The sequence below is a fragment of the Diabrotica virgifera genome, chromosome 6 (assembly GCF_917563875.1).
Source record: "Diabrotica virgifera virgifera chromosome 6, PGI_DIABVI_V3a".
Lineage (NCBI taxonomy): Eukaryota > Metazoa > Arthropoda > Insecta > Coleoptera > Chrysomelidae > Diabrotica > Diabrotica virgifera.
Window position 1 is genome coordinate 236,711,379 of NC_065448.1, and position 27,985 is coordinate 236,739,363.

The following is a 27,985-nucleotide window of genomic DNA, read 5'->3' on the forward strand; positions in this document are numbered from 1 at the left end:
CGAGGTTTTTTCCTGGTTTTCCCTCGTGATTTACTATGGAATCTCTAACGCAAGAATTTGACTGTCATCGTTATATTTGGTTGTCTTTTTAAAGACAGATCACATGCTATGATTTTTTTGTGACGGATATTCTTGAATTGGGGTTGATTTCATGTAATCGGATGAACTATCTTTCAGTAAAGTCGTCCCAGGAACGCAACTCATAAATATTGGCAATATCATTTTAAAGTCTTCTACTTTAAAATGTATAATATATCTCTGAATTGCCAATATAAATGAGTCCGATTAAATAAATTATTAGAAGAATTTTTTACTTAGCAACAACATTTTTGTTTAGTCTAGTAGTATTTTGTATTTTGACAACGACACCCGATTTGGGCGTCGAAACGTTAATAAAATTATTTTTTCAATTTAATTGTGGCTTATTTCCCATCTAAATAATTAATTAATTAACATGATGGAAAATACAGGAAAAGGAAAACTTTCAAAGAAAGCATAATCCGTTTCAAAATACATTGATAAGGAATTAAGAATAAAAATCCGGTTTCCTAAACATGATGTAAGGTTTTTAGAAAATTTAATAGGTGATTCACTTATTGTGAACAAGTGAGGAGGAGAACGCTTATCCTAAAAATATTTCACAATATTCTTCAAAATATGCTGAGATTAACATATTTATATTGCATTTATAAGTCAAATTTATCAATTTGTTTACTGTTTCTTCACTTTCCCATTAAATGCAACGTTCTCTTTTATTTGACGCCATTTTATGAAATACTCAAACTCAACATATAAGATAAGAAATAACGATTTATTAAAATATACACAGAAAATTCAAAGCCCATCAAAAAATTATGAAATAAAATTTGATGTTGAAAATCTACATTTATTTGGAGTTTATACGATTCATAACGGGAAAAGCAACTGCGGGTAGTTCATCAACTAATGACGGAATTTTTTTTTATTTAGCTAATGCCTCGACAACTAATGGCCATTGGCATGGTAGGTACGGTAACTTTGAACAGTTAGGTACCTAGTGTCATGTGTAGTGTGTGTGTGTTGAGTAAGTGTCTTGTTACTTTGCAAAGTCGACGTCATTGTCTTTGCAAAGAGACGCTAATTGTATCCGAACGTCTGCGGTCCCTCCGGTGAGTACCGATCCCACAAGGACAGAAACTATATTCATTTATTAATTTATAATAAATGAAAAATTTCTGACCCTGGTGAGATTCGGCATGACACCTTTCGGATTTTTCGATCCAAAGGTAGGCGCTCTTACCACTGAGCCACGGAGGGGGTTAATGACGGAATTTGGTTTGTCAGTTATAGAGAAAAGTCAAAATTGACATATTTCACCCAATATACCGTTGTTTTATGCATTTATGCAGAAGATTGCGCCGTTGCCAAACTATTATTTCGGAATAAAGTCGGAATAATTATAACTTATACAGAGTTTATTGGTAACAAATTATTTTCGTATTATATCTACTTAGGAAAACTATTCTAGATATAAATACACGGAATAACCTTAGAATACGAGTGTTTTATTAGTAAGGCAGTTAAACTATATTTTGTAGTAAAGTGCTTACCATAAATTTCACATTAAGGTTTTTCACCAGTGTGAATTCTCATATGACGCTTTAAATTACTTTTTAGAGTAAACTGCTTACCACAAATTTCACATTTATAAGGTTTTTCACCAGTATGAACTACCATATGTGTATTTAGAGACATTTTCTGAGCAAACTGTTTAGAGCAAATTTCACATTTATAAGGTGTTTCACCAGTGTGAATTCTCATATGCACCTTTAAACTACTTTTTAGAGTAAAGAGATTATTACAAATTTCACATTTATAATCTGTTTCACCAGTGTGAACTCTTTTATGAGTATTCAAATTACTTATATTAGTAAACAACTTATTACAAATTTCACATTTATAAGGTGATTCACCAGTGTGAATTCTCATATGCACCTTTAAATTACTTTTTGTAGGAAACAGATTATTACAAATTTCACATTCATAAGGTTTTTCACCGGTATGAATTCTCATATGATTATTTAAACTATTTTTCCTACTAATATGCTTACTACAAATTTCACATTTATAAGGTCGTTCACCAGTGTGAATTCTCATATGCACCTTTAAATAACTTTTTGTAGTAAACAGATTATTACAAATTTCACATTTATAAGGTTTTTCACCAATGTGAATTCTCATAATATGACGCTTTAAATCACCTTTTTCAATAAATTGCTTATTACAAATTTCACATTCATAAGGTTTTTCACCGGTATGAATTCTCATATGATTATTTAAACTATTTTTTGTAGTAATATGCTTACTACAAATTTCACATTTATAAGGTCGTTCACCAGTGTGAATTCTCATATGCACCTTTAAATTACTTTTTGTAGGAAACAGATTATTACAAATTTCACATTCATAAGGTTTTTCACCGGTATGAATTCTCATATGATTATTTAAACTATTTTTCCTACTAATATGCTTACTACAAATTTCACATTTATAAGGTCGTTCACCAGTGTGAATTCTCATATGCACCTTTAAATAACTTTTTGTAGTAAACAGATTATTACAAATCTCACATTTATAAGGTTTTTCACCAATGTGAATTCTCATAATATGACGCTTTAAATCACCTTTTTCAATAAATTGCTTATTACAAATTTCACATTCATAAGGTTTTTCACCGGTATGAATTCTCATATGATTATTTAAACCATTTTTTGTAGTAATATGCTTACTACAAATTTCACATTTATAAGGTCGTTCACCAGTGTGAATTCTCATATGCACCTTTAAATTAACGTTTGTAGTAAACAGATTATTACAAATTTCACATTTATACGGTTTTTCACTAGTGTGAACCATTTTGTGCGTATTTAAATCACTTATACGAGTAAAACGCTTACTACAAATTTCACATTCATATGGTGTTTCGCCAGTTTTCAAATGTACTTTGGGAGAATTTAATGGTTTGGTAACTGCAACTTCCTTTGTAATATCCTGTGAAGGACCTAAAATAAAAACCAAATTATACATATATAAATTTTTATTTTATGTAAAAGAGAGAATCAATACATATCCAATAAATTCAGACAATCACTTATACTACATTTTTGCCCTGCCGACTTATATAACCGAGTTACAGGGTGTTTTATCGATTTTGCTAATTTTTTTCCTAAGCCATAACTTTAGAACCACCCTGTATATTTTTGTGATATTTGGTACACATATGTATCATTCAAAACCCAAACGATCGACATACTAACCATAAGAAAAATCCAGGTCCGGATTAACAAAAAATTATAAAGTAATTGTGACCTTAAAACAACACCCTGTATATTTAAATTTTGAAAATCTGTTTGGATATTTGAAAAAAGCAAAAAAGTAAGTTTAATGGTTCGCTTCAATTTTTCGGCCAGACAATTTTATCGGGTGAACAGGGAAAAGTGTACTTTTTATGTGTGTAAAACAAATAATTCCTAGCTGAGCGCTTTCGGCTTATAAAGCCATCTTCGGAGCTATGCTACAATAGAAAGGACTCTAATGAATAATTGATCTTAGAATTCAATTTCACATCCAATTAGACAATTTTATGACTTTAATTTTGAAATTATATTGAATTTTGAAGAACTCTGACATCAAAAAGCAGGTATTATTAACTTTTAGTTATTAATTATTAAGTTAGTAAATAAATACCCATTTTAAAAATAATCAATACTTATTTACCACATTGGAACGACCCAATTACTAATGACAAGAAAAATCCAGGTCCGGATTAACAAAAAAATATAAAGTAATTGTGACCTTGAAATAACACCCTGTATATTGAAATTTTGAAAATTTGTCTGCGCATAAAAAACTGTAATTAAGGGTTCATTTTAATTATTTCGCCTTTTATTTAATTACATCAATTTTGAAATTATATTTAAATTTTAAAGAACTCTGAGATTAAAAACCATGTATGTATTATTAACTTTTAATAACTTAATGTTAATGAATCAATACTTATTTTAAAAATACTTAATACTTATTTACTACGCTGGCTTCATGGATTCTCTGGATTTGTAGCTGTATGCACATAATTAAAAATTAGAATTGCGAGAATTGGGATATTTGAATGATTTAGTAAAGAATTAAAAAAAAAACAGATGTATCTAATAAAAAAAAATTCGTTTAAACAATTCAATAATTTAACATAAATTAAAAATATTTGAACTATAACAGTTGCTCAAAATGTCCGCCATTTTGTTCGATGCATTTCCTTGCTCGTTATAAAAGATATCGAATCGATTTTCTAATTACATTGGGATTGTTCTTAATTTTTCTGGCAGCTTCTTGTGACCTTGAGAGAATTAATCAATATGATTTCAAAATTGTCGTAATTAAATTAGCTGCGCAAAAATTTGACATGCACCTTTCAACGCAGTTTTTGATGCTCTTTAAAAATACGCAAACAAATTTTCAAAATTTCAATATACAGGGTGTTGTTTCAAGGTCACAATTACTTTATATTTTTTTGTTAATCCGGACCTGGATTTTTCTTGTCATTAGTAATTTGGTCGTTCCAATGTGGTAAATAAGTATTGATTATTTTTAAAATGAGTATTTATTCATTAACTTTAATAATTTATAACTAAAAGTTAATTGCTTTTTAATGTCAAGAGTTCTTAAAATATTCAATATAATTTCAAAATTTCAAAAGTCATAAAATTGTCTGGCCGAAAAATTAAAGCGAACCATTAGACTTACTTTTTTGTGCCCTTTTCAAATATGCAAACCGATTTTCAAAATTTGAATATACAGGGTGTTGTTTTAAGGTCACAATTACTTTATAATTTTTTGTTAATCCGGACCTGGATTTTTCTTATGGTTAGTATGTCGGACGTTTGGGTTTTGAATGAGACATATGTGTACCAAGTATCAAAAAAATATACAGGGTGGTTCTAAAGTTATGGCTGAGGAAAGAAATTTGCAAAATCGATAAAACACCTTGTAACCCGGTTATAAAAGTCGGTAGGGCAAAAAATGTAGTATATCTAGAACCGGTTCGGTGACCTCTATTCACCATTAAAGTATTTCCGTTTCCCAATGAAACACCCTGTATAATACAAGCAGTGCTGAATCTTTCTTCGTCTTCATGTGTCATCTCCTCTAATAAGGTCGGCAATCATCATGGCAATTCGCACTTTTGATACCGCTGCTCAGCAGAAGTGTAGTTAAGCCAAGCTCTCAAATTGTTTAACCAAGAGAAGCCTTTGAGTTACGGGCCTACAGAAGGATATTAAGAATAAGTTGGGTGGATAGAGTCACGAATGTCGAGGTTTAAGAAGAATGGGAAAAGAAAGATGTTTTAAATACAATTAAAGTTAGAAAACTGCAATATCTGGGGCATGTCGTGAGGGGCGAGCGTTATAACTTGTTACAAGGAAGAATACATCTCCAAATTGTAATATCCCTGCTACAGAATACTTTTTCAGTTTGTTGAAATTATTGTCAGTCTATACTGTCTTAACAGTATGAACTTTTATATGTTTATTTAGAGATTTTTTTTTAAAAACTGTTTGGTGTTGCAAATTTCAAATTTATAAGGTTTTTCAGCAGTATGAATTCTCGTAATAGAACCACTTCTACACAACTATATTTCTAGTGCAGTCACTGAAGGTTTTCCTTCATCGATTTTCATGAAAATTGGTGAGCAGTTAGAGGATACCTCAAGAAACAAAGGTGATATGATGCTAACTGAGCATTTACCCTGGAGGTGGATGCCACAACTTTTTGGAGGTGACAATTATTTTATTAAAAATAATACCATAAATCGATAAAGAGACAAATTCTAAGCAAAATTTATTATATAAAGTTATTAACATAAATAAATACTTTTTGAGTTATTAAATATCAAAAATTTTATTTCTACGTAAAAAAATGCATGTTTTAAAGCTGTTTTTCACGTATAACTCAAAAACTATAAGCTTTTACAAAAATGTTATTATTAGCAAAATTGAAGATAATAAAAAAATTGAATACACTCTTCACTTAAAGAACTAAGCTAATGTTAATTCAAATTGAGTTATATGTAATTGAATGTATATTTTTTTCGACGAGTACTCAAATCTAAGTATTCAAGCTTAAATAACGAAAAAACGATGCACTTTATAAAATATACCTGCTAAAACTTGTCAAAGTATTTCAGAGTACCTATCAAATGAGCTCCAGAAGAAGTTAATACCATCAAAATTAAGGAAGTTGATGAAAATAAGAGACCCCGTTAGGTTAGAATTTTTTAGAAAAAAGTGAAAAATAAAACATACGCCATTTCCACAAAAATTAAAATTTATAGAAATCCTTACAATAATTTCGTTGTATTAGCGTAATGATTTCAACACTTTTTACCTTTTTAGAATGCACATTTTTGAAAAAAAGATACAATTTAAAAAAAATCATAATTTTTAAATCATTTTCTTTTGATAATAACTCCAAATACGTTAAAAATGGTATATGTATATGCAAATTTTAGTTTTTTCTATATCAAATATTTTACCTCTTTTACTATTTGTGTAGAATGAAAAATAACCGAGATAGCAACGTTTAAAGCTTAAATTGTGCTGCGATAAGTATGTAACCGTGGCCATTTAACCTTTTATTTTTAAAAAAGTAAGAAGTTTAAAAAATTAAGTTTAACGTGTTTTAATAGCTTTTGGAATTATCTTTCAAATCGTGTTTAGGTGAATCTGATATCGCAAAAATTAACGGAGGTATTAAAAAAAAACGATAACAGTTTTTGGAAAAGTTTTTAAAAGATAAAGTTTGAAAAATTGTTGGAGCATAAATTTTAATGCTATCAACTTGTTCGGAATCTCATTTGATAGATATTTCTAAGTACTTTCACAAATGTTTAATAAGTTTATGTTATAAAATGTATCATTTTCCCGTAATTTTAGCTTGAATACGTAGATTTGGGTACTCGCCGAAAAAAATATACCTTCAAATACCTATAACTCACTTTTAGTTAACATTAAAAGGTTTTTCCAGCAAGGAGTTTATTTCATTTTTTATTAGCTTCAATTTTGGTAATTATAACTTTTTTGGAAAAACTTAGTTTAGTTTTTGAGTTATTTATGAAAAATCGGTTGAAAACATACATTTTTCCCACGAAAAATTAATTTTTTTTCACCAGTGTGAACTGCCATATGTTTATTTAAATCACTTTTTTGAGAAAACCTTTTACAACAGGGCTTCCCAAACTGTGCGTCACCGAGTTGTCCCATCAGGGGCGTCGCGTGTCAGAGCGGACTTTTAATACAGAAAATGTATTTATTACAATACTCTTATCCTGCAATTGGCGGATAAAATTACTGGGTTTCAGAAGGAGTTGCTCTTATGGAAGAGAAAATTAGAAGATCAAGAAATTGACTGTTTCCCTTCTTTACAAGGTATTCTACAAGAAAAATCGATAGAAATCCTCGATCCCTCTTTAAAAAATATGTTTACACAACACATATCATTGAGCGAACACTGAGAAATATTTTCCCGAAGATCTGGAGTAATATTTTAGGGTCAGAAACCCTTTCCAGTTATCCACATCATCGACACTTTCAACAGAGGAAGAACAACTGACAGAATTGTCCTGTGAATCCAGCCTAAAGCTTCAATACAACAAGGACAAACTGTTTGAATTTTGGAGCTCAGTTTCTCATGAATATCATGCCATCAGCACTGCAACAGTAAAGAGTTTATTACCATCTGAGACTTTGTACTTGTGCGAAACGGACTTTTCTGCAGTGACAGTAATTAAAAACAAGTACAGGTCAAACATAAACAAAAAAGAAATGAGAGTGGCAATTTCCAAATTGGAGCCCCGGTTTCATAAGCTGTGCTCAAAAAAGCAAGCACATCCCTCACATTAACCAGTTACATAAAAAAATATCCCTTTTTATTTTTGTGCCTATGTTTTGATTTCGTTCTTAATTTCTAATAAAAATATAAATGTTCAAATAGTTTTTTTGTTATATTATGTAACTATAACCTTTTACTAGGCTAGTATGTACTTACTAAAATTGGTAAGTTTTTATTGAGGTTCTTCTTGAGGGGCGTCGCAAAAAAATAGCAAAGTCTCAAGAGCATCACAGTACGAATAAGTTTGGGAAGCCCTGTTTTAAAGCATATTTCACATTTACATATAAGGTTTTTCATTAGTGTGAATCATTTTATGAGTACTTAAATTACCTTTTATAGTAAACTGCTTACTACAAATTTCACATTCATAAGATTTTTCACCACTAAGACATTTTTTTTATTTGTAAATGGATTTGGCATAAACCAATTAGCCAGACCTATTTTTTTTTAATAAGTCGCTAAGACATTTGATATCAGTATTTAAATTACTAATTTGAGTAAACTGCTTACTACAGATTTCACATTTATAAGGTTTTTCCACACTGTGAAGACTCATATGCTGCTTTATATTACTTTTTGTAGTAAACAGATTATTAAAAATTTCACATTTATAAGGTTTTTCACCACTATGAACTCTCATATGACAATTTAAACTATTTACTTGAGAACAGGTGCTTGCTACAAATTTCAGATTTTTAAGGTTTTTCACCAGTATGATCTCTAATATGATAATTTAAACTATTTAGTTGACTAAACTGCTTATTACAGATTTCACATTTATAAGGTCGTTCACCAGTGTGAATTGTCATGTGTATCTTTAAACCATGTTTTGAAGTAAACAGCTTACTACAAATTTCACATTTATAAGGATTTTTCACCACTACGAACTTTAATGTGATAATTTAGAACATTTAGTTGCCTAAACGGCTTACTACATATTTCACATTTATAAGGTATTTCACCAGTGTGAATTCTCATATGCACCTTTAAATTACTTTTTGTAGTAAACAGATTATTACAAATTTCACATTTATTTATAGGGTTTTTCACTAGTGTGAACTATTTTATGCGTACTTAAATTACTAAACTGAGTAAACTGCTTACTACAAATTTCACATTCATAAGGTATTTCACCAGTATGAATTCTCATATGATGTGGTAAAGTACTTTTAGAAGAAAACTGTTTACTACAATTTGCACATTTATATGGTTTTTCACCAGGGTGAACTCTCATGTGATAAATTAAAGTACTTTTGTGGGAAAACTGCTTACTACATATTTCACATTTATAAGGTTTTTCACTAGTGTGAATTCTTTTATGCGTATTTAAAGTACCTTTCATAGTAAACTGCTTACTACAAATTTCACATTTATAAGGCTTTTCACCACTATGAACTTTCATGTGATAATTTAGAGCATTTAGTTGCCTAAACTGCTTACTACAAATTTCACATTTATAAGGCTTTTCACCACTATGAACTTTCATGTGATAATTTAGAGCATTTAGTTGCCTAAACTGCTTACTACAAATTTCACATTTATAAGGTATTTCACCAGTGTGAATTCTCATATGCACCTTTAAATTACTTTTTGTAGTAAACAGATTATTACAAATTTCACATTTATAATGTTTTTCACTAGTGTGAACTATTTTATGCCTACTTAAATTACTAAATTGAGTAAACTGCTTACTACAAATTTCACATTCATAAGGTATTTCACCAGTGTGAATTCTCATATGCACCTTTAAATTACTTTTTGTAGTTAACAGATTATTACAAATTTCACATTTATAATGTTTTTCACTAGTGTGAACTCTCATGTGATAAATTAAAGTATTTTTTTGGGAAAACTGCTTACTACATATTTCACATTTATAAGGTTTTTCACTAGTGTGAATTCTTTTATGCCTATTTAAAGTACCTTTTATAGTAAACTGCTTACTACAAATTTCACATTTATATGGTTTTTCACCAGTGTGTACTTTCATGTGATAATTTAAAGCATTTAGTTGCCTAAACTGCTTACCACAAATTTCACATTTATAAGGTATTTCACCAGTGTGAATTCTCATATGCACCTTTAAACTACTTTTTGTAGTAAACAGATTATTACAAATTTCACATTTATAAGATTTTTCACTAGTGTGAACCATTTTATGTGAATTAAAATGACTTATTCTAGTAAAACGCTTACTACAAATTTCACATTTATAAGGTTTTTCACTAGTGTGAGCTATTTTATGCCTACTTAAATTACTAAATTTAGTAAACTGCTTACTACAAATTTCACATTCATAAGGTCTTTCACCAGTATGAATTCTCATATGATGTGGTAAAGTACTTTTAAAAGAAAACTGTTTACTACAAATTTCACATTCATATGGTTTTTCACCAGTGTGAACTCTCATGTGATAAATTAAAGTACTTTTGCGGGAAAACCGCTTACTACAAATTTCACATTCATATGGTCTATCACCAGTATAATATGTTCTCAAATCTACTTTTTGAGAATTGGACGGTTTGGTAATTGCAACTTCCATTGTAATATCCTGTAGAGCACCTAAAATAACAACCAAATTATCTATACAGACTAATTTATCCAGGCTATATCTCTTAAACGAATAGAGATTTTAGAATGGGACAAAGACTGATATATTCTATTTGTAGTAAACTTTAACCCTCTAACCGTTATGACCGGCTGTAGCAGTGTTGCCAATCGGATTTCTCTAGATTATCCGATGATCGCTCGAAAAATATCCGATTTGTCACGAAAAGGTACGCTGGGTTAAAAATTATTCTGTTATTAAAATCAATGTTGCCAATGTTATTCTTTTAGTCCCCTTAACAACCATCAAATAACGTCGGTCGTTAATTATCATTATGGTAATTAACATGATTGATTAATTAATTATCAATTAACGTAACAATTATTAACATAATTGATTAATTAATTAATTAATCTCATAATTGTAATCAATTATGTTTTCAGCAACCCAATCAAAGTTGATATTGACAGTAATTAAATATTTGATAATGATCAGTTGATTCCATTTCTGATTAGCGTTCGAACAACCGGCCCTTTAATCTTCTGGATTCTCTATTTCACAGTTTAAAAATTTTCGTTTATAGATGAAAATCTCGTATCCTAGCTGATTATTACCTAATTCATGTATGTAAATACTATTTACTTACTATTATTATATTATTCGTATTTTGTATTATCGTAAGTGTTAAATTCTAAATAAATAAATCTAAATATTTCATTATTTGGATCGTTATATTAATTTATTATAATTATTTAAGTAAAAAAACACTTTTAAATACATATTATTTTATTAAAACGTAATAACTACCTAAAACTAGGTACTGGAAAAATAAATAATAAATAAATCAATACAAAATAAACTACAGCTACATTAATAGCATAGGCGCAAAATTTCTGGTCAATGCTTTTAAAATGCATTATTTTTTTCGAGTCCTGAGAAAACTAATAAGTATTATTTAAAAATTTAAACGCAGAATGAAAGATTACATTATTACCGAGGGCCGAAAGTCCCTGAAGACTTCTATAATTTTTATTCTAATATGTTACAGGGGTAAAAGGAAAAGAGAATATTAAGTGTGATTTTTAATTTCAAATATCTCATTCAAAAGAAACATTTTGTTTATTCTAAGGGACTTTCAGTCCTCGGTAATAATGTAATCTTTCATTCTGCGTTAAAATTTTTCAAAAATATTTATTAGTTTTCTCAGGATTCGAAAAAAATTAATACGTTTAAAGATTATTGGTCCGAAATTTTGCGCCTACGCTCTTTTAACAACTAAAGATTTATTACAACTAAACCAATAGAAATGTATTTAACAGTCTTGTAGTTATTAAGGTATCAAAGTTAGTATCCATAATACCCGTGGTGCGTTCAACGTTAATGTCCGACTAAATAATTTTTATAGGCAAAAAATTTGAAGGATTTTTGAGTTAATTAGTAGATATCTAGTTATTACTAGTTTCAAATAAGTAGATTTTTCTAAAACCACTATTCCAAATGCATTTTTCTGCACAATTTTATGTTAACAACATTAATATTTTCTCACAGAATAACTGACAGTAGTGTGCAGAAAAGTGACGTTTCTGTGCCGGAAAGTTCTTTTCTGCATAGTACCATTACATTCCTCAAAAAAATTATAAATATAATTAGGTAAGTATAACATGTTTTGATGAAATGGTTTTGTTTAAGATATTAGATTTGATAGAACTTTACAAAAAAAAGAACTAGATTTAACTACATCTCATGTTCGAGAAATCTGGAAACGTTTCCTTAAGCACTGCACTACATAAAATGAAAATAAAACTAAATCGTGTGTAAATTAGCTTTCATAAGTTTAAAGACTAAAAACTAAAAACTCATAAATAACATCGGACGGCAGACGGTTTTTGAAATTTGAATTGGATTAGTATGCCTTAAGTGGATGCACCTGTGCATTTAAATTCTTAACAAAAGAATTGGCACATGTCCCTTTTGTCAAAAGAAGAAAAGTATAGTATGTCACTAACATTCATCCAGAAATGGCTATTTATAAAAATTTAGGTGGAACCAAACAAAATTAATGTATTGTTGGTGTTGGGAATATATGGATGAGAAAGTTTTAGTCGATGGTAGATACACTGAAAAAGATCCGCAAATATCCGATTTATTTAAAGATGCGAAGAAGATACGACAACTCTCAAAAAGGTACGCAAATCGGATAATTATCCGCCGATTGGCAACATTGGGCTGTAGACGGTGTTCACTTTTTTTTATTTAAATTCAGAACTGTCAATATCTATCGCTTAAATAGTATTGCTTGTTTTTAAATGATCTTATAGGTGTCCCGTTTAGCAAGTACAAGCAGTTGCTTTTAGCCATCCGTCAAAATGGGCATATAAATTATTGTAACCTGATGGGAATTTTCATATAAGTGAAAAAGTGGTTTATAACATTTATATTTTGTTGAAAATTTACCGTGAATACATCATAACATCTATTTTTGGAATGTATTATTGGTTTTAAAACAAAAATGAATGTGTGTGTACTTTGTACGCACCTAAGAAGTTATAATAATAGCTTTTAGCTTTTATTAATAATAATAGCTTTTATTGCCCAACAGTTACCCATTTACAGAGCAAATTTTACAATGATTTTTATAACAGCACATACGAATAAAGATACTAAAGTAAAGAAATATAAAAGAATACTAAAATAAAGAAAGAAACAGAAAAAATGAAATACATCAATTTATAACTTACTTTCACGCATTCAAAATATGTGCCCGTGATTTAATTTTAAGTTCACATTCGCTGCACGTGAATATATCACAAACACCTACTAATTTATTACCATTACGGCACATTAGATTTAATGGTGATTTGTACAAAATATTAGTTTGCGCTCTGTTACATAAAAATATATTATTTTGTTGTCTGGATGTTAATCTAGGACCCATATATTAATTTGTGAAAGTAACTTAGCACAATCTACCTTATTGTTTAACAATTTATGAAGAAATATGACAGAAGCTTGATTTCTACGCTTTTCTAAGTTATAAGTTCTAAGTTATACTTCTATTATATGATTTCAGCGAAATAAAATACTTTTAACAGTTTATTGAAGTTATACTTCTTTACGCGCGATATGAGGGTGAATTTTAAAACATTGGATTAAAACATTACAACTTTGTTCTGATTGGATGTTCAAATGACATGACAAAAATTATAGAATATGGCAGCTGTGGGACTGGTTTGGTTGTTGCGTTTTAAAATTTGTAGGAAGAGAAACAACAAACAAAAAGTTAGTTAATAGTTATACTGCCTTTTTAAATAGTTTTCATATTATATTTTTGGACTTATTAACATAGAAGAGATGATTGTTGCATGCCAATGTGAAAGCCCATCAAACTGTGACAATAACCTATTAGCTCGAAAGCGTAGAGGACTGTGGATAACAACAATCAACCGGGACGATCTACGATCTCGCTTATTCAAAGCTAAAGAATCTTACACTGGTAAGTGTTTTAAAAATAGTTGATCAAATTTTGTTATGATATTTGAACATAGTAACTTTGCACGATGCAAGTGATTGCGAAATTTATTAGTCGTTATATTGATACATAGTATGTAATACTATTATTTACATAATTTGATTACCATCAAAATTTCTATCAATATTCACCTAATATATTGTTTTCTTAATCTGTTTTGTTGTATTTTTTCAATTCTAAATCATTTCAATTCAAAATCAAAATAATTTGATTTACATAATTCAAAAATGTCAAAAAGTTTAATCCGTTTAGTTAGTCGATCTTCGCACATAATGACACACTGTCTCTGTGGCGAAGCGTTTAATGCGAGTGAACCCCAATACAACGCCAATAACAGGAACGCTGGTAAGTTGGTCCGAATCCCAATAGAAACTTTTATTTTTTTATACATTTTATGATTGTAAGTATATTTATTATATAATTTTATTTTCAGAAAATACGTATTTAGTTAAAAAAATTTCCGACAATTAATGTTCAGAAATCATTTGTGGCATTTTTAATGTGTTTGTGTGTGTTTTATTCTTTTATTATTTTAATTTTTGGCACTGTTTTAATAAAAATGTTTGAGAAGTAGTAAGTATAAATTAGTTTAATATTTAAAAAAAATATAAATAAAAAGTATATTAATTTCGTTTATAATCATATAATCATATAATAGAAGTATAACTTCTTACGTGCGTACAAAAGTACATACACATTCTTTTTTTTATTTTATTAAACATTAAACTGATTTTAATAGTTATCTACCACTTTCCAAATATCCAAAAATTAAAAAAAAGACAGCAATTGTCCGCATTTGAACCCGGGACCTCTCGATCCGTAGTCGAATGCTGTACCAATGAGGCTACGAAGGCATTGTTTTGACGGTTTCTCGGACATTATGACAAACCACGCTAACAAATAAACAAAGTGAAGTAAGGTTTAGGAGATTCGAGACATCAAAAATCACCCATTTTTAAGGTGTCCCATTTTTTTGGCCAGGAGTGTATGATTATATTTTAGTGTTATTTATACAGTGAAGTGAAATAAGTGTTACCCCCCCCCTGTTAACTTCTTTATTTTAAGAATATAAGCAAAACGTTCGGACGGGTCGATTTTTAAACTAAATATAGTATATTATAGCATCAACGTTTTGAACTTTACGCGATCCCTCTTCAGGTGACGGGCATAACTTTGATTTTTTTAAATGGTAAAGTACATCATGCGACACCTAATTAATTTAATAGCTTTTGAAATACTGATTACAAAAATATATAATACTTTAAAATGAATTTCGACTTGATTCGATTTAATCAAAACGAAACCGTAGATTTTCTTATTTTATATAATACTTTAATCCTTTTTGAGAGCGTAGGCGCAAAATAATTTCTGTCGAACTCTTTTTAAACGCATTTATTTTTTCCGAATCCTGAGAAAACTAATAAGTATTTTTGTAAAATTTAAACGAAGAATGAAAGATTAGATTATTAACGAGGGCTGAGAGTCCCTTAGAATAAACAAAGTTTCTTTTGAATGATATATTTAAAATTAAAAATCACACTAAATTTTCTCTTTTTTTTACCACTGTGACTTAAAATAAACATTATAGGAGTTCTCAGAGACTTTGGACCAACGAGAATACTGTAATATTTCATTCTGCGTTTAAATTTTCCAAAAATATTTATTAGTTTTTTCAGGATTCGAAAAAAATGATTGCATTTAGAAAGAATACGACCGAAATTTTGCGCATACGCTTTCAAACAGGATTTAAGTATTATACATTTTTGAAATCAGTATTTTAAGAGATTTTAAATGAGGCATCACATGATGTACTTTCCCATTTAAAAAAATCAAAGTTATGGCTGTCACCTGAAGAGGTATCGCGTAAAGTTCGAAACGTTGATGCTATAATATACTATGGTTAGTTTAAAAATCGACCTGTCTGAGCGTTTTGCATATATTCTTAAAATAAACAAGTTAACAGGGGGGGGGGGTAACACTTATTCCACCGCACTGTATATCTATGTATTACAGTAGACTTTCTCTATAACAAACACGGTTATTACGAGGTTTCGCTTATAACGAGGTACACTAGATGTCCCATGAAATTCCTATTGAACTGTAACGCCTCTATAACGAGGCATATTTGGTTATAACGAGGAAAAATGAAATCAAAGAATGTTTCTTTACCTCTTTTTTCGCAGTAATGGTTATAAATAAATACCCCAACTGCCTGTACCAGAAACTGTCTCAATTCAATCGTAAATAGTTACTCTAAACCAAAGCACAAAATTTCTGGGGGTACATATTGACCAAAATTTAGATTTTGGAGTGCATATAAATGAGATCTGTAACAGGTTAGCATCTATTTGCTACTCTTTCAGAATAACAGTAAATTATTTGTAAGAAAAATGTAAATGAGTTGCATATTGTTCAAATTTTGATTCTGTAATGCGATTTGGAATAATTTTCTGGGGGAAAGTAGTAACGCTGAACAGGTTTTTATATTACAAAAAAGAGCAATCAGAACTCTACTTAACTTGAAATACAGGGATTCGTGTAGAGATCATTTCAAAAAGCGCAACATACTAACAATGGCTGGATCATACATATATGAATGTTTACTTTTCATTTTTAAAAATAGACATAAATTCCTGAAACACGTAACAAACCATAATACTAATACACGAAACAATCTCATAAACTATAATGTACCAATACATAGACTAACAACATCTGAGAAAACCACAGAATATGCCTGTACTATATTCTTTAATAAACTGCCTTACAGCATTAAAATAGAAACTGACATAAATAAATATAGAAAGTCTGTTCAACAGTTGCTATTACACCTAGAACTGTAAAAAGTGGAAGAATACCTTCAAGCTGACCTGCAAGGAGACTGAGGGCTCTTATCTGAATTAAACGTCACTGTTATTATTATTATATTTTAATATTACTTTTACGTTAAGTGTAGGTTCTTTCAGCAACCCCTATAAATTGTAATTGACACCATTCTCTCTTGTGAATCCTGAGAAAAAAGCTTTTTTCTATTCTATTCTATTCTGTATACAGAAATCCCCAACATCTGTGTGGTTATCGAGGCCAGTGCTGTAATAAAATCCGCCACCTATAATAAACTTCTTCCTGTTCTGTTTATCTATCGACTGATATTGAATATTGTAGAAAATTTACAATTTATGATGGCGAAGCCTTATTGTTGAGGAAACAATATTTAGCATCTTATATTGCTCCGAATAGCTTCACTATATAGGAAGTTAATGTTTTTGAAAACTATAGGTATTGGGACCGTGCAAGTTCAGAAAAGCGACACCTATTTCTACGCTCTGCACTTTTATTCCCACTTTTAATGATATTGGCCAATCATATGGTCCTGGTTACTGGATAATTGTCAAGGCCATAGTCCAAAAAAAATAATAAAAAGAAAAAATAAAATTTAGGTTATGTTATTCAAATGTAAATAATTGTATACAGTAAATAAAATTAGTTATTAAAATGTAGTATTGCAAGCAAAATACAATTAATTAAATTTACCTTTATATAATAATTGCATATCATATCAATATTGTGGAGCAATATATAATTTTTCTTCTTAAATGACAAGAGGTATGAAATGTACGTCAATTTGACAATTTCAGTTGACAATATGAATTATTTAAGAAAGTTGCAATATTTCTCCGCTATTCGCGCACGATCGTTTCGCGTATCCCTTCCAAGTACTTGCACACCGCGAATATTCATATGTATGCACAATGTTATTGTTGTCTGATATAACGTGGAGCGACGTATAAGCTTTGGAGGTTTTTTATGAAGTCTTGAGTTTGGGAATTTCTTTTTTTGTGCCCCTAAAGAAATATAAAACTGGGACGTATCCTAAGTGGTTTTCATCTGAGCTTAGAAATCTTTGTTACCTTAAAAGAGCAGCACACAGAGCCTATGTCCATACGAAATCCTATGCTAGTTATAATGAGTTTTCTAGGTTGCGAGGGGAGTGTAAACGAGTCAGGGAGGTATGTTGGCAACACTATTTAATTAAGGTGGATCAAGAATTTAAATTAAATCCTAGATATTTTTGGAAATATATCCGAGACTTAAAAGTCAAATAATTCTCTGCCTCAAAACATAATTTACAATGACAAAGAAGCCAGAAATGGTCAAGAAAGTGTTGCATTGTTTAAAAACTTTTTTGAATCAGTATATACTTCCAGGAACCAGGATGATTCACTGTCAATAGAGATACCTGAAAATGTTTCTGAAAGTTTTAACTTCACTTATATTTCAAAAGTAGAACTTTTTAACAAAATCTTGGAGCTTCCTAATAAAAACACACTAGGTCCAGATGGGGTACCAAACAGTTTACTTAAGCACTGTATTTACACTTAAGTTGTTCCATTATATTTACTATATAATCAATCTTTGAAGTGCTCAATATTTCCAGATAAATGGAAGCATAGTTTTATAATGCCTATATTTAAAAGTGGGGCAAAAAATCTTGTTACTAACTATAGGAGTGTCTGTATCCAGTCATCAATCCCAAAACTATTTGATCGCTTAGTAAGTGATCAATTGAAGTGGCTCTGTAGAGGATTAATATCCAATAACCAACATGGCTTTTGTGCAGGTAGATCTACGGTCACCAATTTATTATCGTATCAGATGCAAATTACAAAAGCACTTGAAAACTTTCAACAAGTGGATTCTATATATACTGATTTTTCCAAAGCCTTTGACCAAGTAGATCACCACACATTACTCAATAGGCTTTACAATGTTGGGTTTAGCATAGACACTCTAAAATGGATTAAGAGCTTTTTGTCTGACCTTCAGCAAAGAGTTAAAATAGGTTCGTATCAATCAGATTCTATAAATGTTACCTCAGGAGTTCCCCAAGGAGGACACTGTTCTCCGATTTTCTTTGTTTTATTTGTAAATAGTATTTTTGAATGTTTTAAGAACTGTGAAGCCCTGGGTTTTGCAGATGATTTGAAATTTTTTAGAGTAATTGGCAGTTTGGAGGATCAAAAACTTCTGCAGGAATATGTTGATAGATTAGATCAATGGTGTAGGATAAATAAGCTAAGGTTAAACATTTCTAAATGTTGTCACATAAGCTTCTTTAAAGGAATTAGAAAATTGAATACTTCATATTCATTACAAGGGATAACACTGAATTATGTTTCTAAAATTAAGGATTTAGGGGTTATATTTGATGAAAACTTAACTTTTGTGGAACACATTAATACAATTACAGTGAAATCATCAAAAATGCTAGGTTTTATAGTTAGGAGTTTTAAAACTTTTTCTGTAAATACATTCAAAATTCTTTATTGTTCATTAGTTAGGTCTAGATTAGAGTATGCACGGTGATATGGTCTCCATATCCTGCAGTGCACATTGTAACAATTGAAAGCATTCAGCATAAATTCTTGCGGGTGTGCTCATATAAACTTAAGTTGATTATAGTAGATCATGAGTATAGTGAAATTGAAAAGCAACTTAAGTTACAATCCCTGGTAGATCGCAGGATTTGTGCTGGATTAATATTTCTGTACAAATTAGTAAATTGTACAATATATTGTTGTACAGATCTATTGAATCAATTACACATTGGGATTCCCTCAAGAAATATTAGAAATCGTTCTATCTCATTTTTTGTACCATTTCACCAAACAAACTATGGTTACTACTCTCCTTTAGATAGATATGCAAGAATTATAAATCAGTATCATCTAGAGGTCTTTGGTATTAGTTTATATTATTTTAAAAGTCAGTTAAGGAGCATAAATTTTTAGATTGCAATATGACGTGATGTAACCTAGTCTCTATTTAAGGGTGTATATGATAATGTATAATGGAAATAATTTATTTTAAATTTTTAATTTAGAATTAAGTTTATTTTCAATCTGTTTACATATTGTTATTTATTTTGTTAATTGTAATTTGTTAATGGGGTAAAATAAATAAATAAAAATAAAAAAATAACGAGATCCGCTTATTACGAGATAATTAGTCCCAATTTCAGTTCTCGTTATAGAGGGAGTCTACTGTATTAATATTATTTATAATTTAAAATAACATATATTATACATATCTTAACGTCAGAATTTGGTATTACTTTTGAAAGTAAACTAAATGTAAGACCAAATGCTTACGATGTCGGGATAGTATCATGAGGTTTTTTCCTGGTTTTCCCTCGTGAATGACTATGGAATCTCTAACACGAGAATTTTACTATCACTGTTGCGTGTGGTTGTCTTTTTAATACCAGATCATATGCTATGATTTTTTTGTGACGAATATTCTTGAGTTGAGATTGTTTTCATGTAATCAAATGAACTATCTTTCAGTAAAGTCGCCCCAGGAACACAACTCATAAATATTGGTAATATCATTTTAAAGTCTTTTACTTTAAAATTTAAAATGTATAATATATGTCTGAATTGTCCATATAAATGAGTCAGATTAAATAAATTATTAGAAGAATTTTTTACTAAGCAAAATTTTTGCTTAATTTCATCATCATCATTCTCTTTGCCTTATCCCTATGCGGGGTCGGCTTCCCTAATTGCATTTCTCCACACAATTCTATCTTGGGCCATATCAATGTTAATCCCCTTTACCAACATGTCCTGCCTTATCGTCTCCCCCCAGGTCTTCTTTGGTCTTCCTCTCCTACTCCTTCCAGGAATCTGCACTTCAGCTATTCTTCGTATTGGGTGGTTAACGTCTCGACGTTGAACATGACCAAACCATCTTAACCTATGCTCTCTCATTTTGGCATCAATTGGTGCCACACCTAGACTTCCCCTAATATACTCATTTCTAATTTTATCCTTCTTTGTCACTCCACTCATCCATCTAAGCATTCTCATTTCCGCCACATGCATTCGCTGTTCCTCTTTCTTTTTCACTGCCCAACATTCAGTTCCGTACATCATAGCTGGTCTTATGGCTGTTTTATAGAATTTTCCCTTCAGCTTCATTGGAATTTTTCTGTCACACAACACACCACTCGCTTCTTTCCACTTCATCCATCCAGCCCTAATTCTACTGCATGCATCTCCATCTATTTCTCCATTACTCTGTAATACCGATCCTAGGTACTTAAAACTATTGCTTTTTACAATCATTTCACCATCCAAAGATACCATTTTATTTGTAGTAGCTCCATCTTTAAATGAACATTCCAAATACTCTGTTTTTGTCCTACTAAGTTTTAAACCTTTTTCCTCCAGAGCTTGTCTCCACTGTTCCACTGTTTTTGTTCTAAGTCTCTTTCACTATTTCCTACTAACACGACATCATCAGCATACATTAAGCACCATGGAATGTTACCCTGTATTTTCGCTGTTATCTGGTCCAAAACTAATGAGAATAAATACGGACTAAGCACAGAACCTTGATGCAATCCTACTTTCACATGAAATTTATCAGTCTCTCCCACACCTGTCCTAACACTAGTCGTTACTCCCTCATACATATCCCTCACAATCTTTACATATTCACCAGGGACTCCTTTCTTATTGAGTGCCCACCACAGAATCTCTCGAGGAACTCTATCATATGCTTTCTCAAGATCAATGAATACCATATGAGCGTTTGTTTCTTTACTCCTGTATTTTTCCATCAACTGCCTTATAATGAAAATTGCATCTGTTGTTGATCTACCCTGCATAAAGCCAAATTGATTCTCGGATATTTCGGTTTCTTCACGTATCCGTCTATCAATTACTCTTTCCCATATTTTCATGGTGTGGCTAAGCAGTTTTATAGCCCTGTAGTTTGTACATTGTTGTATATCTCCCTTGTTTTTGTAAACAGGTACCAGTATACTGCTTCTCCATTCGTCTGGCATTTGTCCAACTTCCATAATTCTATTAAATAGACCTGCTAGCCACCTTGTTCCTGTCTCTCCCAATGCTCTCCATACTTCCCCAGGAATATCATCTGGTCCTACCGCTTTTCCTTTCTTTATTTTTTGAAGCGCTTGAGCCACTTCCTCGTTGGTTATTTTGGTGACCATTGCTGCTACTGTCTCCGTTGACTCTACAGGCTGTCTGTCAAATTCTTCATTTAATAAGCTGTCAAAGTACTTTCTCCATCTCTTTTTGACATCCCTTTCGTGAACTAGTATTTTATTATTTTCATCTCGGATACATCTAATCTGATTAAAATCTTTTGCTTTCTTTGCTCTCTGTTTGGCTATTTTATATATCTTCGTTTCGCCTTCCCTGGTATCAAGTTGATCGTATAGGTTTGAATACGCTTCTGCTTTAGCTTTTGCTACTGCTACTTTCGCTTTCTTTTTGGCGACCATATAGTTTTGAAGATCTATGTCCGATCTGGTTTCTTGCCACTTTTTATATAATTTTCTCTTCTCTTTTATGTTTCCTTGTACTTCATTTGACCACCACCAAGTCTCTTTATCTTCAAACTTCTTTCCTGACGTTTTCCCAAGTATTTCAATAGCCGTCTCTCTAATAATATTGGCCATTTTTCTCCAAATTGTGTTAGGGCTTCCTTTCATGTTCCAACATATTTTTTCTACTATTCTTTCCCTGAATAGACCTTCCTTCTCATCTTTTAGCATCCACCACTTGATTTTTTGTGGTCCTCTCCGATATTTTTGTTTAGTTTCGCTTTTTACTTCGATGTCCAGAACAAGCAGCTTATGTTGTTGGCTTACTGTCTCACTACTTAAAATTTTTGCTTAATTTAAGTATTAATATTTTGTATTTTGATAACGACATCCAATTTGGATGTCAAAAAGTTAATAAAATCATTTTTTAGATAAATTGTGGCTTTTTTATGTCCATGAACCTAGCAGAGCAAGGTTAGCAGAATGGAATCAGACCAAGTGCATAATTAGGTGCTAATTAAGTACCCCAATCGCGATTTTTTTTTAAATTATGACGTGTTCTGCCAGGTTCATAGAAACTCAGCTGAGCACAACCATAAAAAACATCAAATCGAAAAGTGACCAATCTTATAATTAAGTACTAATTAGGTGCTAATTTAGTACCCCAATCGCGAATTTAGTGCTCCTTTTTTTTTAAATTATGACATGTTCTGCCAGGTACATATGAACTCAGCAGAGCACAACCATAAAAAACATCAAATCGAAAAGTGACTAAGCTTATAATTAAGTACTAATTAGGTGCTAATTTAGTACCCCAATCGCGAATTTAGTGCTCCTTTTTTTTTAAATTATGACGTGTTCTGCCAGGTGCATATGAACTCAGCAGAGCACAACCATAAAAACATCAAATCGAAAAGTGACCAAGCTTATAATTTAGCACTAATTAGGTGCTAATTTAGTACACCAATCGCGAATTTAGTGCTTCTTTTTTTTTTTTTTAAATTATGACGCGTTCTGCCAGGTACATATGTACTCAGCAGAGTACAACTTTAATAAACGTCAAATCGAAAAATGACCAAGCTTATAATTAAGTACTAATTAGGTGCTAATTTAGTACCCCAATCGCGAATTAAATGCTCCATTTTTTCTTTCCTTTAAGCCATGTTCTGCCGGGTACATATGAAGTCATTAGAGTACTACCTCAAAAAATCAAAAAAGTCCGAACATACCTATCTTAAATTTAGGTGCTAATTAGGTGCTAATTAAGTGGTCTAATAACGAATTTCATGCTCAGTTTTGTTTCCAAATTTTGGCGCGTACTGCATTCAAGTTTATGCGAGGTCAGTACAAAGTCAAGCCGTTGAAAAAATCATCAATACAGTTGCTGGCCTATCTCACATTTGAGTGCTAATTAGGTGCTTATGTAGTACCCCAATCGCGAATTTAGTGCTCCTTTATTTTTTAAGTTATGACATGTTCTGCCAGGTACATATGAACTCAGCAGAGCACAACCATAAAAAACATCAAATCGAAAAGTGACCAAGCTTATAATTTAGCACTAATTAGGTGCTAATTTAGTACCCCAATCGCGAATTTAGTGCTTCTTTTTTTTTTAAATTATGACGCGTTCTGCCAGGTACATATATACTCAGCAGAGTACAACTTTAATAAACGTCAAATCGAAAAATGACCAAGCTTATAATTAAGTACTAATTAGGTGCTAATTTAGTACCCCAATCGCGAATTAAATGCTCCATTTTTTCTTTCCTTTAAGCCATGTTCTGCCGGGTACATATGAAGTCATTAGAGTACTACCTCAAAAAATCAAAAAAGTCCAAACATACCTATCTTAAATTTAGGTGCTAATTAAGTGCCCTAATAACGAATTTCATGCTCAGTTTTTTTTCCAAATTTTGGCGCGTACTGCATTCAAGTTTATGCGAGGTCAGTACAAAGTCAAGCCGTTGAAAAAATCATCAATACAGTTGCTGGCCTATCTCACATTTGAGTGCTAATTAGGTGCTTATGTAGTACCCCAATCGCGAATTTAGTGCTCCTTTATTTTTTATGTAATGACATGTTCTGCCAGATAGATATGAACTTAGCAGAGCACAACCATAAAAAACATCAAATCGAAAAGTGACTAAGCTTATAATTAAGTACTAATTAGGTGCTAATTTTTTGTGGTTTTTTATGGTTGTGCTCTGCTGAGTTCATATGTACCTGGCAGAACATGTCATAACTTAAAAAATAAAGGAGCACTAAATTCGCGATTGGGGTACTAAATTAGCACCTAATTAGTACTTAATTATAAGCTTGGTCACTTTTCGATTTGATGTTTTTTATGGTTGTGCTCTGCTGAGTTCATATGTACCTGGCAGAACACGTCATAATTAAAAAAAAAAGGAGCACTAAATTCGCGATTGGGGTACTAAATTAGCACCTAATTAGTACTTAATTATAAGCTTGGTCACTTTTCGATTTGATGTTTTTTATGGTTGTGCTCTGCTGAGTTCACATGTACCTGGCAGAACACGTCATAATTTTTAAAAAAAGGAGCACTAAATTCGTGATTGGGGTACTAAATTAGCACCTAATTAGTACTTAATTATAAGCTTGGTCACTTTTCGATTTGATGTTTTTTATGGTTGTGCCCTGCTGAGTTCATATGTACCTGGCAGAACACGTCATAATTTAAAAAAAAAAGGAGCACTAAATTCGCGATTGGGGTACTAAATTAGCACCTAATTAGTACTTAATTATAAGCTTGGTCACTTTTCGATTTGATGTTTTTTATGGTTGTGCTCTGCTGAGTTCATATGTACCTGGCAGAACATGTCATAATTAAAAAAAAAAGGAGCACTAAATTCGCGATTGGGGTACTTAATTAGCACCTAATTATGCACTTGGTCTGATTCCATTCTGCTAACCTTGCTCTGCTAGGTTCATGGACATGGCTTTTTTCCCATTTAGAATAGTTGATTACATAGATACAAATATAAAATCTTATTCAGTACCTACTTGTGAAATACAGTGGAACTTGGTTATAGCTTCATTGAAGGATCCAGTAAAAAAAATGACACTACAGTAGACTCCCGTAAGTTCGGCCACCTAGGGACCGGACCCTAGGCCGAAAGTGGCTGAACTAACCGATGCTTATCTAAAAAATGCCCATTTAATGTTTGTATGGATCCAGCAAAAACAAAACACTTGTACATTAAGTAGAAGACAACACAGAGGAACACTCTGACATATATTTAACATAATATATGAAAAGATAGACTGTTACAAAAATACTATAAAACAATACTTACAGAACTCTAGGCCTAATAAAATTTAAAAATATTATTGCACATTGGTGGTTTGGCTTTTTTAACACTTAAAAAAAGTCAGTAATTTTTTCTGAATTTTCTTTTCTAATGATTTTTGATATGCAAAGTGTGTGACTAATGCTGAGAGAGCCGGCCGGACTATGCGGAGACCGAACTAACCGAGGCCGAACTTACGGGAGTCTACTGTATATCAGAGTAGTGACCTTATAAGAGGTAGAAAAAAATGAAATTTTAACCAGGCAAAATTTTATTACAGCATTATTTGCACTATTTTATTACAGCAGAAAATTTGACTCTTTATGATGGCACTGACAAATAATAAGAAATCATAAACTGTCAAGGTCACATAACTGTACACAAAAGGATAATGGGCAATGGGCCTTTCTCACATTCTTATGGCTCCAGTACACGTTGGGCCAAGTAAGAACAGTGAATACATGGTGATTACACGTTGGTGGAGTTATCAGTCTGCATTAACCTTTCTTAGTGGATAAACAAAAAAACAAACTCTGATTATGGATATGGATGTAGAGACTGTAGCAGCTGCCGCAATTAATTTGTACAATGCGTTCAATGCTTATAGAAAAGTGTACTAAACAAGAGTGATTAAAAAACAATGGCGCAAACGACAGTGCTTTTACACCGAAAAAAGTATTCATATTAAAACACAACCTTAAAATTAATACTTATAAACAGTATCAGTATTGTGAGAAGAGAAAACAAATATTTTAAACTCAACGACAACGTGTTCAGTGTTCATAACCAAACAGCTGTTTGGCAGATCGCGCAAGTCCCAAAAATCCTTTGATTTGTGCACCAAATACCGACATGCTCCGACGCCCCTGAGGGGCATAAGAAGTTTCGAGAAAGAAATACCGACAAGATTCGGTTTGTAGACCAACGCTGACCGCCAATCGCAAACTCATGCCAAGTGGTCCTGTACACGTTGGCCCAACTCCTTGGCCCAACGTGTACTAGCCCCATTAGAAGGAGCAATGTGGCAAAGCTGTAAACTTATTGCACTTTATTCTTCATAAAATGAAAAAACAACAACCTACTGTAAAATTTTATGACGCTATAGAGGAGGGTTACTTTAAAAATTGACATTACAAGGGAGGCCCTAATATCCAAGTTCCACTGTATCACATTCATGATGTAAGATACTTAAAAAAGAAGAAAAGATGAGTTTCATACCAATGCTACAACACTCCTCCAGTTCTTTTTTTATTTCAACTTTAATTTCATTAGAGACATCTTCTAATACATGGTTTTCGATTTTAATACCCTCTGAATCTAAACAATACCCATCTAATACAGATTCCTGTCCATAACTGCTTTCATCTAGTTCAGATTTAACTTCTATATTGTTATATGTCTGCAGGGAATCTCCTTCATCTTTGATACACGGAAACATTTCTTGATTTCTAGAATCGTTAATATTTTCATTGCATTCCATATTAAATAACTGTAGTATTAATTAACTAAGGGAGTCCACTGAGAAAAATTGATAAACAAACTTTCATCTTTCACCATTTAACCTATCTATCTATAACAACTCCTGCCATAGATAAGATATATAAGTAGAAGTAGAAACTCCTGCTTTGTACTGTGTCTATAACCAAACGTGACCAAACCATAAACTATAAACAAAACAAAAACAACAACATGAACATGAACAAACATGAACATGAACAAACATGAACATGACAAATGACAACAAGCAACAACTATTATTTGACAGATTTTTAGCAACCATCTTCTTCTTTTCTTCTTTGTAACTCGTTAGTCGTCAGCAGTACGATATAGCCATGTTAGAAAAACGAGCAATATAACTTGGGAAAGGATCACTACAACAGGTGCAAGCATGATACTATAAATAAAGTTATTTATAGTATCATGGGTGCAAGTGCCTAAATGTAGCAAAATATCAGAAGACCTCGTCGGATTCATGGCTACAACTAACACAGCAACACTGAGGAAAGGAACGCCAGGTTGTTAATTAATGCGAATTCATAATTACAGTAAAACCTCGATATAACGGACTAATTGGGGGGACTTGATGTCCGTTAAAGCCGAAAGTCCGTTGTATAAAAATAGGTTTAAAACCAATCAATTTTTTTTATTATTTAGGTACTTACTGTATTTAGCTACAGTGTACAAATCTGTAAATTAAAAAAGGAATACAGTTTTATTCGCCACTTTTTTACTTTTCTACTTCGTCTAGAAACTTTCTGAATTCCTACTTTACTTCTTGAGTAATGTAGTTACATTACTCATTTGGTTGACAAAATTAT

The 27,985-nt window shown here is 31.3% G+C and overlaps 1 protein-coding gene across 2 annotated transcripts; it reads right to left on the minus strand.

Moving 5' to 3' along the window:
- Window positions 1-792: 792 nt before the first annotated feature.
- Window positions 793-27,382, minus strand: LOC126887355 (zinc finger protein 728-like). 2 transcript variants are annotated; one of them, XM_050654812.1, is made up of 2 exons: window positions 26,886-27,382; window positions 793-3,041 (listed from the first exon to the last, which is right to left on the minus strand). In XM_050654812.1, exons 1-2 carry the CDS (start codon window positions 27,145-27,147, stop codon window positions 1,603-1,605), a joined length of 1,701 nt encoding a protein of 566 aa, XP_050510769.1. In that variant the 5' UTR covers window positions 27,148-27,382; the 3' UTR covers window positions 793-1,602. The 2 variants fall into 2 exon arrangements, with proteins under 2 accessions (XP_050510769.1, XP_050510768.1); XM_050654811.1 differs by lacking the exon at window positions 793-3,041 and adding an exon at window positions 5,974-10,485.
- Window positions 27,383-27,985: the final 603 nt, after the last annotated feature.